Below are 11,362 nucleotides of genomic sequence, written 5' to 3'. Positions count from 1 at the left end.
CACCTGGAAGGTTTGCAGAATCATTTCTGGGTCCTACCCTCAGAGTTTCTGATTTGGTAGGTCTAGGATAGGGTCTGAGAATTTGCATTTTTTTTTTTTAAAGATTTATTTATTTAACCCCCCCCCCCCCCCCCCGGTTGTCTGTTCTCTGTGTCTATTTGCTGGGTCTTGTTTCTTTGTCCGCTTCTGCTGTGGTCAGCGGCACAAGAAGTGTGGGCGGCGCCATTCCTGGGCAGGCTGCACTTTCTTTCGCGCTGAGCGGCTCTCCTTACGGCGAGCACTCCTTGCACATGGGGCTCCCCTACGCGGGGGACACCCCTGCGTGGCAGGGCATTCCTTGCACATCAGCACTGCGCATGGGCTAGCTCAACACAGGTCAAGGAGGCCCGGGGTTTGAACCGTGGCCCTCCCATGTGGTAGACGGACGCCCTAACCACTGGGCAAAGTCTGTTTCCCTGCATTTCTTAAATGTATCTATATGAGGCTAACATTGTTTGTCTGGGGACAACACTTTGGGAACCACTGAGAACAATCCATTTTTCCTTTTCTGGCTGAAATAAAAAGGTATGGTAAAATTTTACATGGCTGATGAAGAAAAGCAAACAAACTATTGAATTAATGGCCACTATATTTTAATCAAATTATGTATTCTGTACCTTAAAAATAAAATACAAATGCACATTTACTTTAAATTACTGGAAATTATCATACATCACTTGTGATTTGGCCTTAACATGAAGCAATATTACATGCCAAGCTGGTCTTTGGGAGATCTTTGGGACATTAATGGTTTTTATACAATTTTTACCAAAAGCAAGAGCATCAAAAATAAGATATTGGAAAGTCACAGCTACCTAAGAAAGGGTTTATAGAAGATCCTGAGATAACATTCTAAAATGCTCTACACATGAAAGCAGCGGCCTTCGGACTGTAAGTCAGGCTACCTATACTGTAATCAGACAGTTAGGCTCAGCAACAAGCATGCTGGAGAAAGTCTTGAGCTGTGATTCAGTCTGACATATCACATGTACGCCACATGCTCCTCAGCCAGCCCAGTTTTTTATTAAACACAAAATCATTCGTAGGGAAAGTTTTTGTTTTTTTTTAAGTCTGAATTTTTATTTAAAATTTTTTGTCTTTTTAAAAAAAAAAACACATAGATCACAAAAAATGTTACATTAGAAAATATAAGAGGTTACCATATACCCCACACCCCAACTCTCCCACTCCTCCCACATCATCAACCTCTTTCATCATTGAGGCACATTCATTGCATTTGGTGAATACATTTTGGAGCACTGCTGCACTGCATGGATTATAGTTTACATTGTAGTTTATACTCTCCCCCATGTAGGGAAAGCTAAAAAAACATAATCCGAATTATTTTTAACATTATTTTTATTGATGGCACATCAGAAATAATGACCTACTAAGGAAGACATTTTTACCTGGAGGCCTTCAGACTGGCCTGCATTGCTGGAAAAATGTGGAATTAGTTGCCAACATGTAGTAATCAGAGTGCACATAAAAAACTATGTTCTCAATTGGTTAAAAAAAAAAGTTGCTTATAAATCTTTGGAAATGTATAGAAATGGTGGAAGCATACCATGGTGTTTGTAACTAGCAGTACTATTATAAGGGTATGACAGTGGTTGAAAGGGGAAGTTTAAGGTCATGTATATTACTAGAAGGAAAGCTAAAAACTAACATGGGACTGTATGAGATAGTAAAACCTCGTGTAAAACACAATATGGGGGATATTGCATATATAAGACTTTTTGTTTTACAAAATATAAATATAAATGTACTAAAAGGAAGAATAGCAGCTATGAAAAAAAAACAAAAAAAATTATATTCCCAGTTTCCCTAGAAAGATCAAGTTTAGTAACTCTGGGCTTTGCAGTCATTCCCATTTGGCAACACTGAGCTGGAGCTAAGCAGCTGCTGCCCCCTTTTAGGGAAGAAAATGTGCTCTCCAGATCACCACTGTTTTCTACACCCAGCCTGCCTTACTACTATTCACCTTAGCTGCTTGGCTCTGTAAATGTCTGAATTTACAGTCCATGTTAATGATTCCAGTATAATTAAGAAAGTTTGCCAAGAACTGCAAATAATCTATAGTCTCACTCTAACACACATTTCTGTCATTCAATATAGCATAACTGGTGAGTAGCATTATAATTGTCATACTCTTTACTCCATTCCACTTTATAATGAAAAATAAATCACTTGCACATTTTACTTCTCATCAGTAACAAACAGAACCATAGCCTATTATTTGAGATTACACACATAATTGAAAACCTCTGATAGAGAAATTTGATTTCAGCTTCCAAGCATAAATTCCAGCTTTTCAGTATGTCTAATAAACGATGGAGACCATTAAAAACTTGAAAGTCATATGTTGGGATATGAGGAGTAAACAATGAAATCAAGCACTCCCTTCATTTAATTAGAGATACATAATAATATTGCTTAAAGGTGTTAACCCTATATCATCACAAAAAATGTGAAAGTATGACATTTGTATAGTCATGCAAATCATTTAGGGGAAAATGTAAAATGTTGGGCATCCAGGTCACAAGCCCATTACTTTGAAACATTAAAGAATCATTTTTGAGAATGGCATTGCAATGCAATAAAACCTATGTGAAAAGAGGCCACTTTAACAGAATAATAATAGCTCTCCATTTCTAAATTACTCCTTTTATCTTTGTCTCATTAGACTAAGGAAAAATACACGTGTGCTGGGAGAGGTAGAAAGGATGATCAGGGGGAGAAAAATTGGAGGAAGGGGAGGGATAGGGTAACAGGACCCTCCCATCTAAAGGAAACTAGAGGACAAGAAGGTGTTCTGGCCTGCAGAGAAACCTCTTGCTCCAAATGTGTATGATTTCTGTCCAAGAACACATACAGATGGCATCTCATAATCTAGAATTGCACAACTGCCAAAGACACAGCCAGGGTGCAAATACACACATGTACATGTGGTCAAAACACCCTTAGACCAGCACTTGAACTCAACGTCTCAGACAGACAGCTGTGTACTTGAACTGCTGTGTTGAGAAGTCTTGATGTGATCAATGAGTAAGTGTTGGCAAATGCTACGGGTTTGCCACTCCTACTCTATTCTTTCTTGAGGTCCACAAATGGTTCTTCATTAGTTGTCTTAAATTTCCTCTGAAAGCGTGTTCAATCCTTACCTTACAGGGCTGAAGTGAGGAATAAATGAAATAGTACATAAATACATAAATAAGGCATAGGTTTTAGTCTACACATAAATACTCAGATGTTATTTTCTACCAATTCGCAAGCTCCATCCCCATGAGAGGAAGCCTGGTTTCCTCACTACTTTATTCCCAACTCCTAAGCCAAGTACCTTATACAGGGAGGACATTCACAGATTTGTTGAAAGAACATTGACTAGAAGGCATTTAGAAACTACTCTCTAAATGACTTTTCAGACCTATTTTCAAAGTGAAACAAGTGTGTGTGGGTGTTACAGAATAGTTGCTGCAATACATCAAATAACAGGCAGCCTAAGTGTTTATTAAAAGACAAGGACTCATGTACTGATATACTACATTAACACTGTTTTATCAGCAATAAGAAATTGTGACAACTGAATTAAGATTAAATCCTTTAATCAACTATAATAATCAATAATCATTGTATACTATATAAAAATTCTGATTCATGCATCAGATTACATAAATTATACAACTGTCACATTATGCAATGCTTACATTGAGTTTGTACTTCCAAAATGTATGCAAGTTTCTAGAGCATTTACTTATTAAGTAGAATACTCTTCATTATAAATAATGTTTACATCTTTCAAATACCTGCTAAATATATACATTTCAATATCTGCAGCATTGTTTTGTACCTCAAAATACAAACCATCTGGAAGCTTCAAAGATTAATAGGCCCAAATGTATCATTTATTACAGACTTCAATTCCATTGTAAGAGATTTTTTTGACATAGAATATAAATTAAATAAAATGTCAACTCTAGTTTAATGCTTGAAGAGCTTCTACACTTCTTATTCAATACATCAGAGAACTCGTCATATGCAGATTAATTAGTTAAGGTGCTATCTATTGCATATTAAATACTTCTAATGATGGCACCTGGATTATTAAAGTTATAAATCTGTGAAAATGGGGGCTTTCAATGTGTTGCTCACAGACCCTTACATCTACCTTCCTGAACCAGCAGCACCATGATGCTTTACCTCCTACTTCAAAGAGATGGAGTGATGCGCATGCTTTATACTTCACTTACACAGAGGCACCTACCATATCTCCAAGACGTATGAGTACAAGAACATCAGAAAGTTTCAGCTTCATTTACAAACCCAAGTTATTTTTTCTAAAAAGCTACACAGGAAAATTAAAGTTCTAGTGTTATAATTAGTGTAGATATATTAAAGACAGCAATTTTTATTTCCTATAAGAGTCTCCTTGTTAAAGAATAAGCACCCTTATTCTTTTTTGGGGGGGTAGTTGGAAGGGGATTGTGTGGGTGGGGCTATTGGTGAAGGAAGGATGTGAGGAAAGGAAGTTTGTCACTAATGAGCTTAATTTTACTTAGGTTTCCATTGATGAAACCCTTTTAAATACAAGGCAACATTCTTACAGCTGGAAAATTACAACAAAATATTGACTTACCACCAAAAGCAATAAATGTAGTTATGAATAACTATGGATAATACTACATTCATGAGTAGATGACAAAACTGGGCTCAATGCAGAATACAGCAGCAAAAAGCAATACTTAAACATTTTTCATGAATGGATTATACATTATTTTATATACAGTTCTAAGATGTGACCCTGATATTCAATAAATGAAACCTGAAGCAAAAGTGGGAGGACAGTATATTCAATATGTTCAAAGCCGAATTTTAGAACTGGGAGGGTAACTGGTCATAACAATACTGATTATAAAATAACATCAGAAATATTTTAACTATGTAACATAAATATGTTAGCTTAAGATAAATGTGAGATATCAATTTTGTGATTTTTAAAAATCTTTCTGTTGGTGAAATGTTTTTAAGCACGCATTTTTTAATACATAGAAGCAGAAGCAAAACCTTTTCCTAAATCTTTCCTGTGAATTATTTAATGAGTACATATATTTTATTTCCATTTCTAAGCTAACAAAATATACCATTAAAATACTTAAAGTTACATTTTGGAAAAATAAACTAAGATGATCTTTTATTCCACAATGCTAGAAATTAAAACAACTCCTTTACACTTCTACTGAAACACAGGAAATACTGATCTGTTAAGAACTCATTTTCACTTTTTGTTTTTAGTTTATTATATTGACTGATACTCAAAATACATAATAAGTTCTACTCTAAGTCATGAGTGAAAATTCATTAACCTTGGAACAGAAAACTTTCAGGCAGTGATAAATGTACATTCAGTTTTCAATATAATACTTGTCTTAGATTTAAAGATAAAAATATTGATTCAGTTATAAATGAATCAGTCACTATCAATAAGTCTAATACTTAACAGTTTTTATGTAGGCAAAGAATCTCTCCCTAAAAATGAATTTCCTCATAAAAATAATAGCAATACTTGAATCATACTTTTTAATGAGCTCTATTTATGTAAAACATACCCCCACAATACAAAACTGACATCTTGGTTCATCTATAAAGAAAAATTTGGTCAAAGCGTATTAAAATATCTGCAGATATTTGTCATAATACTGAAAACACACGGAGTTTGTATTTTTAAAGTGTCAATTATAGTTACAGAAAAAACAAATGCTAAGAATTTTTGTAATATTTAATTAATGTTAAAATGACATTATGTTAAAAAATACTAATTACCAAAATCTCAAATGGGGAAACAAAATTCTATACTAGATTTTTTGAGATTTATTAAGGAACTATATATGTGTAGGGAAAAAACTGGTAAGTGCTGTTTTTCCTGCTCCATTTCTTAATTTTAGAAATTTATTTTTTTATTTGGGAAAATTTTCAGAATTTAAAAATTGCATGTTCCCATAGGAAAACTAAAGAAACTCAGAAAATATAAATAATAAGAGACTTTGGCGTACACTTAAAAGCTTGGTCAGTATTATCTGATGCAAAATACTAAAATGAGCAAAACTGTTATATCTGCTTTTTATTTTACTTTTGGTGAAATTTTAATAGACATAAATGTTAAAAAACCTGCAGTTTGCTAAAAGATTTGGAGAATATGCAAGCCTCCAGTTACAGATGAATTTTTCATTTTAAATTTAGAAAGATATAGGTAACTCTCAGTGTATTATACTTTAGGTTTTTAAGGTTGAAAAATAAGCACTACATGGTTTTCATACCATTGTTTTTCACTTTGAACTTCAGACAATAATTTTGTACAAATATATAAAGATATCCATGGAAGTAACCAAATTTTAGGAGAGTGGACTTTAAAAAAAAAAAAAAAGATATAATTTCATAATAAATCAGTTCTTAATAGATGTAGAGTAATGTAGTGTCATGCTAGTAAATATCTAAAACCTCACTCTTTTTGTATCTCTTATTTTGGTTCAAGACCCAAAGCAAACCATCTGCTCTATTATTTATGTAACTTGAAACCTAATTCTTCATTCCTAGAATCTGCCCGTTGCATTGAGTTATCAGACATCAGGCAATCACCAAACTGTTATCAGACAATGTGAGGGTACTTTTCTATCACCTCAGAACTGTCTTCAGATATAATTTGTTAATGTTTTCTCTGCTAGTGATATAAAGGCATACAGAATCTCTATATATAAACAAATTGCATATCTTATTTTCTGCTTATAGCTTAAACAAAACTCAAAATGTTAAGATAAAAAAATTCAAAGAATTTCATGCTTTGTGAAGTTAATATAATTTCCTAAAATATGTCATTCTTTAAAAAAAAATTTGGGTCATTACTTTTGGGAAAAAGCAAAAAATTTGATGCTGGAATAATATATGCAGCTCACTTTGAAACCAAGCTTCACATAGTCAAGAGTGATTTGAAGCAGCTTCTGTAAAACAAACCATAATAATAGTAATGATGATTTGTTTGTGTCAAGTTCACACATATTTTCAAATTAAGAAATTGGTATTCCAACCTTAGAGGCAACCAGTTTTTTAAAAAATGTTCCAAAACACATGTTCATGAGGTATATGCATGTATTTTATATACAAAGATATATGAACTTATTCATGTATCTATGTACATAAAATATGAAGGTATTTTTAGTAGTGTTTATAATGAACAGTATTCCTGCAGCTAAGTATGTCTACAATTCTGCTTTCTGAGAAATCTATTCCTGAGGAATAAGTCATCTACTTCTGAAGATATTTCTAGGGTTCTAATAGATTAGTGGGCCAGCACCAGTACCTAAGTAAATCCCAAAGAACTGCTTATTCACCAAAAATCTGGCCCATTTTCACTTTAAAATTTATTTAGCCCACTTCAAAAGTCACTCTTTTGATATGACAGTCCTTGCTAATATTTACAGGTAAAATAATTTTTCACAATGAAACAGGAGACTATGTTATGAAACCTGATGGTATATTCTCACTAATGAGTTTTTCCTTCTTTCCTTTCTTTCTTTTTTGAATTATAAATGCAGTACAATTGGCTTATTAACTATTGGAGAATTTGCCAGCTTTCCTGGACGGTTCATATGGCACTCTGAGAATACTGGGCGTCTCTTCCATTACCCGCACAAGGAGATTGTCGATATAGTCCTCCAGTTCCCGGATGTGGGTGTCTTTCCTCCTAAGGAGCTCTTTGTGTTTCACGAGTTCCTGGAGAACCTCCTCATAGGTCAGACTACGATACCCTGCAGTGGCATCAAAAGGGTTGCTGTCCTAGAATATGAAAAAGACGGTCACTTTAGTAGACAAAAATTCAGGGACAAACATTAGGAATTATTCAGAGCTTTAATTTTGGTTTTTCAAAACCTGAATCAAATTCGTTTGTCTTTAGCTAGAACCAACATGACAATTCACAGATTAACTAGCTAGTTTTGAGGCAAGGATGAGGACAGATACACCTAAGCCTTGATTATAATTCTAAATTCTTCTAAAACCCTTTTAAAATTACGGGCAATTTCCTAATATCAGCATTTCATATGCTTTAAGACTAAATTAAGAGATAAAATGTTTCATAATAAATATAATTAAAATCAATTAAAATTAAAGTCTCTATGAATTAAACTTGGAGGCACTAAAAAAAGAAGTATTGGAAACTATATACTTGAACATTAGTTTAGCCCTCATGGAATTGCTTCCACTGAACTATGATTTGATGGCTTTTATTGAAGACTGTTACAAAAAGCAGCAATTTCAATTCTGCTTCTGCAGTTTGCTATGAAATGTTGAAAGCACTCAGAATTAGATCAATGATCATCCTCATAAGAAGTTCCATGAGAGTGGCTTTTGTTGAGATAGGAAGAGCTTTTTCCCTTGACTAACTGGTTTATTTCTTCCCCCTGGTAAGACACCTAGCCAATTTGTCTTATTTCCCTTTTTGCTATGGCTATCAGGGAATTCAGAGTCCAATTATAACTATGTTAATACTTAAGGTTAGTATATTCACATCATCTCTCATTTCACTTATTTACTTATTTTGTTAGCCATATTTTATTAATAAAAATTCTTTTTAGATAAAAGTATACATATAACCAAGAAACAAAAGAAAAAGGCACTGATTTAATTCATTTTTACTATAAAGCATTATAATATTAATGTCAAATCAAAAGCTAAAGAATAATATTTATCAGGAAGTTAATCAAGAATGTACTGCAACCTTGTTTTCTAATCATAATGTGCAGTGTTTATATTTTCCATTATATAAAACATAATGCCTAAATATAAATTAGCAATTTTTGTGCCCTTTAGTTCTATCATTAAACTCAATCACTTAAAATGAGTTCCATCACTTTTTCAAAACAGTTCCAGTTGGCTTAAAGGAAAAAATTTGAGGAAATTGGTTTTCTTGCTTTTAAGGACTAACAGTCATATCTATTCAGTGGATGGTGCTGAATGCAGAAATTTAAATTTTAGCAAGAATTTAAATTTGACTGTTCTACCCATTTTCAGAGTCTACTTTACTTGTGCCACGTATCTTGGAGTTTTTACCAGTAAAGCCAAAGTATAACTTTTTAACCTTCTGAGACATTAAGATTTTGGCACATCAGAGAAACAAAGACATTAGAGTTCGAATAGCAGTTGAATGCTTGCGTTACCGATACACTCCCTTCTCAAGGATAAAGAAAAAAAGTTAGGACTAAAACTTCTTCAATTCCATAGAATCTCTTGAGTGTTAGAGAGAAGACAGAAAGTACACTAGAACTTCAAAGATTCTGTCAGGTAGAAAAAAGGAATGGGCATTTCAAGCAGAGGGCTCTGCTTGCTCAAAGGAGAAAACAGGTTCAAGTAACAGTGGTTATGAACAGGTAATCAGTTGAGCAGGGCTGGAAAACAAGGTATGGGATAGTGAGCAGGAAGAAGGAGGACACTTTAAAAATGGAAGGCTGGCAATAGAACATCAAGGATGCTGAAAGCTATTATTAAGCGTTTTTAGATATTTTGCTATAGGAAATAGGAAGTCATTGAAACTACCTAAACAGAGGAATGACATTAACGCTATGCTCTAGGAAAATTAAAATTGCTACAGTGGGTAAAATAATTTGGAGGGACTGAGCAGATTAGTGACAGGGCTATTCAAATATTTAAAACAAGAGTTAAAAAAAAAAGTCTGCTAAGCTAACAGAAGGAATAGAGAGAAGTGAGGGAGAGAATGAAGGAGAATGAAAGGTGAGAAAGGAAGTGAGTTTAAATTCTATAAGATATATTTAAGACGACTTATTTTAACATTAGAAACATGGGACATATATAACTTTGTAAGTTATATTACCTTCATCCCTAAGAATTTTTCAGAATATTGCTCTAAAACAATTAAAGGACAATTCTAGAGACAAGTATTGGTTTTACTTTTTAATTCTCCCTCAGATCAAATTAATCACATACTCATAATTTTACTAGTTGGTCAGGAGCAATTTAGAGATATACAACATATTAAAAATTTCCTTAGCTACATTTCTTCAAAGTATGTATTGTTAATCAGGTTTCTACAGAAAAGACATATTATAGAGACAAGCATACTTTAAAAATCTGTTAAAAATAAGCCAAAATTTCTTACTTTAACTTAAACATTTCTGCACAGATTTGAGTCATAATCCAACCTCAGTCTTACTTTCCTTAAATGAAATGTTCTCAAAGTCCCTGATAACCCTAAAATCTATTGATCCACAAAGTGATTTTTCTGAACTACATTTTTGAAAGTAATAAAATCCAACTAATGTGGTTTCGTTCTCCTAATAGCGCATCTACTGAAAAATAGGAGACCTTGTGAGAATCGCAGGGATTAATGAAATTAAATGAAATGAGATTCATTAATGACTAGCTGACTGTTTTAAATTTTTCTTAATGTAACAATACTAACACCTATGCAAGTCTTTCAAATCTTAGGCAAATTTTACATATATGACCTGATTCCTCCAGTGTAATTAAATGATAATATACAGTTAAAAACCACTTACACTGTTATATTCAACACTATACCAAGTACTATTATAACATAGTTTAAAAAACATTTTTAACATTCTTTAAAGACAGGATGAAAGACGTCAAAAATTCTTGTTTTGACATAAGAGCTTTAAATTAATGCTGTGATATTATAACCATCTAACAATTTAACTTCTCAAAATAATCTTTATCCCAGAATATTGTTCAACATTTTAAAACCATAATTGAAAATTTACAGAGTCATTATTTGCCTTTAGAATTATCTAATACGAATGTATAGACAAATTTCCTGGAAGTACACTTCTGGTCTTTTTAATAAATTTTCCATGTCTTTTTATGTGAAAATTTTATCCCAAATTTCTGCATCAAGTTTCTTACCAAAGAAACATCTTAGAAACACATGTACTATAAACTAGATTCTGGAAAGTAACATAAAATAATTAAAAACAGTTTCATGCTTAGTTCCAGCTCTATCTTATATTAGAAAACCATGTAAACCTTCTATTTTTAGGCATCAGATTCTTGAATGGACAGATATACTCAATAAATACATATCCCCTTCTCTCTGCTGTTATTAATTTTTAAAAAATGACAGTTAATATTAATATATACAGTAGGAAATTAAAATATTTTCTAATTACAAAAATTATCTTGTTTAAGGAGGAAAATGCTCATGCAAATACAAAAATTATTTTTGTAAAAGATACTGTTAATATTATTCTTGGAAACATTTCTAAAATGGGGAAACCCCCAAACTGGTAAAGTCTCAAATGCA

General features: G+C 32.8%; 1 protein-coding gene across 3 annotated transcripts in view; it reads right to left on the bottom strand.

Moving 5' to 3' along the window:
* Positions 1-469: 469 nt before the first annotated feature.
* Positions 470-11,362, bottom strand: part of RAB11FIP2 (RAB11 family interacting protein 2) — a 46,622-nt gene continuing 35,729 nt past the window's right edge. The window contains exons 5-6 of one of the 3 annotated variants that reach the window (XM_058298301.2): positions 7,717-7,866; positions 470-3,212 (exon numbers count right to left, since the gene is read on the bottom strand). In XM_058298301.2, coding sequence (XP_058154284.1) covers positions 3,105-3,212; positions 7,717-7,866 — 258 coding nt within the window. In that variant the 3' untranslated portion in view covers positions 470-3,104. Of the gene's footprint in view, positions 3,213-3,627; positions 7,032-7,427; positions 7,867-11,362 lie in introns of those variants that run through there. The other 2 variants (XM_004471536.4, XM_004471537.5) reach the window with 2 other exon arrangements.

Source organism: Dasypus novemcinctus, chromosome 6 (genome assembly GCF_030445035.2).
Source record: "Dasypus novemcinctus isolate mDasNov1 chromosome 6, mDasNov1.1.hap2, whole genome shotgun sequence".
Taxonomy (NCBI): Eukaryota; Metazoa; Chordata; class Mammalia; order Cingulata; family Dasypodidae; genus Dasypus; species Dasypus novemcinctus.
The sequence above is the reverse complement of the archived record's forward strand: the minus strand, read 5'-3'. Positions and strand labels throughout refer to the sequence as shown.